This window comes from Micropterus dolomieu, linkage group LG19 (genome assembly GCF_021292245.1).
Source record: "Micropterus dolomieu isolate WLL.071019.BEF.003 ecotype Adirondacks linkage group LG19, ASM2129224v1, whole genome shotgun sequence".
NCBI lineage: Eukaryota > Metazoa > Chordata > Actinopteri > Centrarchiformes > Centrarchidae > Micropterus > Micropterus dolomieu.
In genome coordinates, this window is record NC_060168.1 from 34,767,503 (window position 1) to 34,774,321 (window position 6,819).

Consider the following 6,819-nt stretch of genomic DNA (forward strand, 5'->3'; position numbering starts at 1 on the left):
TTCTCCTCGTGTTCGTCTTCCTTCTCCTCCTCTTTCTCCTTGTGTTCGTCTTCCTTCTCCTCCTCTTTCTCCTTGTGTTCCTCCCCCTCCTCTTGTTCCTCGTGTTCGTCTTCCCCCTCCTCCTTGTTTCTCCTCGTGTTCGTCTTCCTTCTCCTCCTCTTTCTCCTCGTGTTCCTCCTCCTCAGCAGTGCTTCTCTGCAGCGACTCGACCCTGACGGCCTGAACAGCTGAACTGAATCTTGTAGTTTTCTGAGCTGACTGACCTTCTGGTGGCCTCTGGTCTCTCTTCACTCAGTCCAGTGGTTCTTTGCGTTCTGAGGGTTAAACCGTAGTGAAGCAGGCTGTTGGCTGAACTCAACCGGCTCTGCCTCTGCGCAGCCGATGGTCTCGACGCATGAAGAGGGCAGATGACCTCAAGACGAGGTACACCTGGTAACCGGAGCCCGGTCCAGGTGCCCGGTCCAGGTGCCCACCTCGTGAAGCTGACTGAGAGAACGAAGCAAAACGTGAATCTAAGATCTAAAACTCATTGTGGTCTGTTGAACACTTTTGGTTTCCATCTGTGTTTTTCATAGTTTGAATCAGGTGTGTCCCGCCTGCTGGAGGATTCATGATCCGAGCTCAGGGTCACTAACGTCCTCGTGCACGCCACTAACGGCGTGAAGCCAGCCGGTCTCTTAAATTCCTGACGAGCCGACGACGAAGAGGCCTGAGATGTAGGATGATCATCTGACCACCAGGGGGAGCCCTGACCCAGCCGGTCAGTCTGTTACCATGGATACGCACCGAGGTGTTTCCTGTCAGCAGGAACATTTACGGTCTGATTGATTAGTTGATTGACAGAAAGATGATCGATCATTGGTGCTTTTCATCATCAGTCACAACCCTTTCTGATTGGTCAGATCTCAACTCTCTCTGATTGGACAGAGCTGGACTCTCAGGTTCTTGTTTGATTCTTTAAATATGAAACAGTCAGAAGCAGCCGTGTCGAGCAGATCCAGAATCAGAACCAGGTCCTGAGCTGGAGTCAAACCCGCAACCTGTTGCCAGGTGAGGAGGCAGCTGATTGGCTGAGTCCCACCTGACTGTGATGACAGACTGATCAATATGAAATGTGTATCAGTGTATGAAGCTGCGAGCAGCAGAGGATGATGGGAAACGTGTGCTGACACGTTTGATCTTCATCGTTCTGACGTCTTATCAGATTACTGATTAATAATCTCTGCTGGCCAATGAAAGCGTGTTTTAATTCTTTTGAAATCCGACTTCTTTTCCCTCACTCGCTCATCTGCACCTCTGCTGCAAACACACCTGCTGGCCCCGCCCCTTTCCCCACCAGCAGTAGGTTTAAGATGAAACTCGCCTTTTCCCGGACGTTTCCACCTACGATCTGTTTTCACCGCAGCAGCTGCGCCGCCTGTGGAGCAGGCGTGTTAACTGCGTCGCACATCAAATGATCGAAACCAACGTGGGAGCTGACGAGTGACCTCTGTGTTCACCGTCGCGACACCTGCTCCGTGCTCTCAGATATCCGCCGTGTCGCGTCAGATAACGACTCTGTGCGTCATCATCAGTGTTTGTGAAGCGTTTCCCGGTTCAGGGTTGCGGCGGGCGCCTTGCTAGACATAAAGCTCTAGGTCTAGGATTTGGATCCAGCATCTACTTTACTGACAAACTTCAGCAGAGCCCCTGTAAATTATAGATATCGATATAAGATTGTAATGTTATCAGCTGCTTCAGACTGGCTCCAGATTTCCTTTAAGACATTTCCAAAAGGTAAATACTGTTTATACTGTGACATGACCGAGTCTCGAACGGTTCCTCTAAAATCATCCGTTTCCTGTTGGAGGTTCTGAATGTGTGACCCGGCTCCACTTACTGTTTTCTGTGTGTGTGTGTGTGTGTGTGTGTGTGTGTGTTTCAGTGCTATCCAGCTGGATCTAAGCCACACCCCTGAGCCGCGGCACATCCTTTCTCGTCACTCTCTGCCAATCACAGACCTGCACTGTGGCCTGATGGGAGCTCAGGCCAGAATAGCCACCGCCTCCTTAGACCAAACCGTCAAGGTAAGACAACAGCCGACGGGCGGGGGTTACGTCAGCTGCTCAGAGCGACGGGCGGAGGTGGTCGCGCCTCCGTCAGGGCTCGGTGACTCCTCATATCTGTTTCATCAGCGGTGAAATGAATGTTTACTGTCAACAAACAAACAAACAGACGTTTCCTGCTCAGATAAAACCTTTAAATATATAAACTGAGGACAGAAACGTTTCTCTAACATCACACGCAGTATTTTCCTAAAACTTCCAGTTTATCTCGTGTTTAACAGCAGATCTGCAGGCAGGACGTCCTGGACAGAACCGTCACCTGGTGTCAGATGGCTTTGCTTCCTGTGATGTCACCATGACGTCTTGTCCACAGTTTGAGTCACGGAGCTCCTTTAGGTTGAATCTCTCGTCACCTTCCCGCCGCCCGGCCGCACAGCTCAGACTTGCAGCTGTCAGCGCAGTTTAGCTCCTGAAACCCGGCAGGACGCTCATATTTCCACCTTTGCCGTGTGATTTGAACGCAGCATTAATTCCACTTCGTGGTCACAGAGATTTGACAGAGAGATGACACCTCACGCTGAAGCATGATGCATTCTAAGTTTCTCTAAATGTGCCGTTTTCTTAATGAGGTTTGGTTTGAGTTTTTCTGTTGGAGAATATAACTGAGCACAGAAATGAGACACGTCGTCGTGTTTTCACAGCATTACTGAACAGGAAGTGAATTAACCCGAGTGCTGATAAATCCTCCCCGAGGCTCTGAAATGGCGGACGCTCGTCGTCTCCTCTTTCTGGTGTGTGATTGGCCGGTCGCCCTTTGGGGACAGACGCTCACATCTTCTCAATGAAAGCCTTTCATTAATCTCAGAGTGCCGCTTCTGTTGAGAGCATTAGTGGAACCAGGAGCGGCGTACTATAAAGTAGACTGCACACAGTGTGGTGTTCTGACTCGTTACGGTTTCTGTTTCAGTTTTTAAGCGTCTCCGCGGTTTCACGTTGAACCCGGTCGTACGTCTCGCAGTTTAACTTCCTGTCAGAGTGAGGATGTCGCTGAGGGTTCGACCTCGGGCTCGTTCAGCTGATGGACGAGGGTGGAAACAGACTATCGTCATGACGATGAGACAGGTGAGGAGGTCGCGTCCTGTCAGACCGATGATGAAGCTGCCACCTGACTACAAACATTTCTTCATGTGTGCTGACTGCAGCGCGTCGTGTCGCTCGCTTGTATATACATGTACAGACGTATACTGCAGTACAGGTAGTATTCTGCAGAGTAAATACATCCACTAAGTATTTATTGAAGCAGCACTGAAACTTGTTTTGAACCAATCAGGTGCTGCGACTGAATGATTCACATCTTTAAACACAGAGCGGCTCCTCCCGTTATCCTCAGATCTGTTTTTAATTTTGGTAAAATCCCGTCTGACATAAATCACAGGAGGCGGAGTCTCAGTAATGTGACATCGTAAAGGATGGTCAGGAGGCGTTGAACTCGAGCCGAGACGTTTCTGCTGCTCACGCTTTAAATTATCACATTTTTAAGTGGAGTCTGGAACAGAACCACAGTCTCTGTTCTGCAGAGCCAGCAGCTCTATTACACCAAGAGGGAGCAGAGGTCAAAGGTCAGCTGGCAGCAGCGACCAATCACATCCTCTGATCGTTCCCATGAAAATGAACCGTCACGGTTCTGCTGCCGCCTGTTTAATGACGTTTAAAGACCCACAAGGATCCTAAAGGTTCAGGTTCTGAACCAGGATACGGGTCGTTTAGTTCCTGCGGTGGAAAACACCAATCATGTTAGAAACTCATGACAACAGGAAGCTCCTTAAATAATTAACTTCAGTCAGATGAAAAACAGATCCTGCATGTGAATCTGCAGGCGAGTCCAAAAAGTAATATCGACCAATCACGTTTGAGCAGGCTGCGGTTGAGTGCAGGTGAACAGTTCCTGTGGAGTCGGAGTCAGAACCCATCAGCTGACATCTTAAGCTTGATTTATACTCCTGCGTAGGGTCTACGTGCGTAGCTACGGTGTAGACTACACACGTAGCCAGGCATTGATACTTGTGCGTCCGTTACACCCCCAAACGCTAGTCAGCGGTAGCGCTACAGCGTCCACTGTGTTGACTTTTGCCAGCTGAGCGGGCTAACTTCCGGGTCCTTCTGGGTTCAGGCGGGTTCTGGGTTCAGGCGGGTTCTGGGTTCAGATGGGTTCTGGGTTCAGGCGGGTTCTGGGTTCAGGCGGGTTCAGATGGGTTTTGGGTTCAGATGGGTTTTGGGTTCAGACGGGTTCAGATGGGTTCTGGGTTCAGATGGGTTCTGGGTTCAGATGGGTTTTGGGTTCAGATGGGTTCTGGGTTCAGGCGGGTTCAGATGGGTTCAGATGGGTTTTGGGTTCAGGCGGGTTCAGATGGGTTTTGGGTTCAGATGGGTTTTGGGTTCAGATGGGTTCAGATGGGTTCTGGGTAAACGATGATCAGAAGAAGTGGTCTTGGTCCGGTTATCCAGCTAACTGCTGGCTGCACCTTCAGACCCAAACATCGGCCCGTTGGGCTTCGTGTCCTCTGATCCTGCTGCCGGTTCTCTGAGGTGTTTGTCTCCTTGTGTCCAGGTGTGGGAGTTGTCCTCTGGCGAGTTGCTGCTGTCCGTCCTGTTTGACGTGGAGATCATGTCGGTGACCTTTGACCCCAGCGAGTACTTCCTGTTCTGTGGAGGCAGCGACGGAAACATTTTCCAGGTGTCTCTGTGCAGCCAGGTGAGACTGTCCACGCCGCCTCACATCACGCTCCACTTCCTGTCAAAGTTTTCAGAACGCACACAGATCTGTCCAGCCTCATCAGCTGATTGAGACTTCACGAAGACGGGCCGCGGCGTCCTGCAGCTGCACTAAGGGAAGGAATCACGGCTTCCTGTGCGCCCCAGAGTTCTGTTGATGAAGCACTTCCTGTTTCTGCAACATGCCAACCACAAATGCAAAATAGGTTTCATTGTGAAGCAAACAAGAATTAATCCCAAAAACTGAAGCCTTGCGTGAGAAGAAAGACTCCCCTGCCGTCTCTCGGGGTTCAATCTGTACACTCTCGGATCGGTGCCGTTTTCTTCGAGCCAAAACTGCCGCAGCTCCTTCCGTCTGGACGGTTCTGCTGCTGCCGGCGTTCGTTGAGTCGTCGAATCCCAGTCTCAGAACTCTGGCAGACTGAAACAGGTTTGTCTCAAGGATTCCCTGCATTTAGTGCCGTCCTTCAGTTCTGACCAGCGTCCCGGTCCCTGAGGTGTTGGCACCAGACTGCGGTTTCCTCGATGAGCTCTGACCACAGTACCTTCCTCCATGTGTGTGGGGAGTCTCCCTCAGGCCTCGTGGCGTCCAGCTCACAGTGCTCCTGTGGACAGAGACTCTGCAGCTCCTCCACGTTACCTTCAGTCCCTCTGATTAAAGCCCTCCTCGCCTGCTGCCTGAGTTTTGGTCTTTATATTTTTTAATAATAATGTAAATAATCTAATATTCAGCGCCGCGAGGACGCAGACCAGCGTCTGTCTGTCTGTCAGCAGAAACTCAGTCTGCAGATCAACTTCAGAAGGTTTCCGGTCCACATGAACTCTCTCGCTCTTTGATCGACTTCATGAAAAGCTTGTTTCAGCCAAAGGCCCCTGACAGAGCTCAGCTTCCAATCACAAACGCTTCTCTCTTGTTTTTGTATAATGAGCAGCTCGTTGGCCCACAGGGCGACCCGGTGCTCCAGATGGTCCCGGTCTAAACATCCTACCGGCCTTTATACTACATCCTACCAAAGAAATTGCACGTCCTCTCGTGTCTTGAATAAATAAACGTTGTTATTCAGATAGTTCAGCAGTCTGACGTTGACGTCTTAAATCGGTTTATCTCCAGATCCGACTGGTGGCCTCAGTGTCAGTGCTGCTCTCCACAGTTCATGTAAAACAAAGAAGGTGTCCGATCCGTCTGCTCACTCTGCTCCTACACTAAAAACTACAGCACATGATATTTGAACGTAAAGAGGAGACGTGTAATTATGTAGATGAGGCTAAATCCTGGAGAGTCGGCGTGTTTGAGGATTCGTCTCTGTATTCATTCGTCTCCATCGTTCCTCTGACTCAATGCTGTTGTTTCTTTTCACAGCAGATTTACATTTTAAAGCTTCGCCGAGTTAATCCTCTAAACAAACCAGAGATCTCGTCCTCCATAAACACCCCGTCCAACCCGTCCTCCCCCTGAACTGGTGATTCAGTCTCTGAGGACATTTTTGCCAACATGTTTACACATACAAAGACTTTGCTTTGGTATTTTGTTGCCTGCCGGGAAACACAAGAGAAGGCACGTATGAGAAAATAAAAAGAGCACTGCAAAAGGCAAGAAATGGAAAACATGACAATAAAATATGAAAATGTTATCCAAAAAATGTTATCCACGTTGGGGCCAGTGGGTTTGGATAACATTTTTTGAAACTCACTGGCCCTCCCTCCAAAAGTTATTTATCAGTGTTACAACAAAACCAAAGACTTATAAGTTACTCTGTTAACACCTTTAATCGGTTATTAAATACATCCTGGATATAAAGAAACTAAAATGTGATCACAGTTAAAATGATAAAAAATAAAAAGGTTAACAAAACAATTTACTTTTAAAACAAAACACACTAACAGAGTCAAACATGACGTGCTCTCTCTGCACAGGGCAGCGGATACGAGTCGCCATGGTAGCAACATGTCAATCAGCTTGTAGCCCCGCCCTAAAGCCTCCCCTGCTTCCTGGTCTCTGTTC

At 49.3% G+C, this 6,819-nt stretch overlaps 1 protein-coding gene across 1 annotated transcript in view; it reads left to right on the forward strand.

Moving 5' to 3' along the window:
- Nucleotides 1-1,841: 1,841 nt before the first annotated feature.
- The window catches only part of wdr18 (WD repeat domain 18), a 28,718-nt gene continuing 23,740 nt past the window's right edge, over nucleotides 1,842-6,819 (forward strand). The window contains exons 1-2 of the mRNA XM_046030539.1: nucleotides 1,842-2,066; nucleotides 4,654-4,797. Coding sequence (XP_045886495.1) covers nucleotides 1,857-2,066; nucleotides 4,654-4,797 — 354 coding nt within the window. The 5' untranslated portion in view covers nucleotides 1,842-1,856. The remainder of the gene's footprint in view (nucleotides 2,067-4,653; nucleotides 4,798-6,819) is intronic.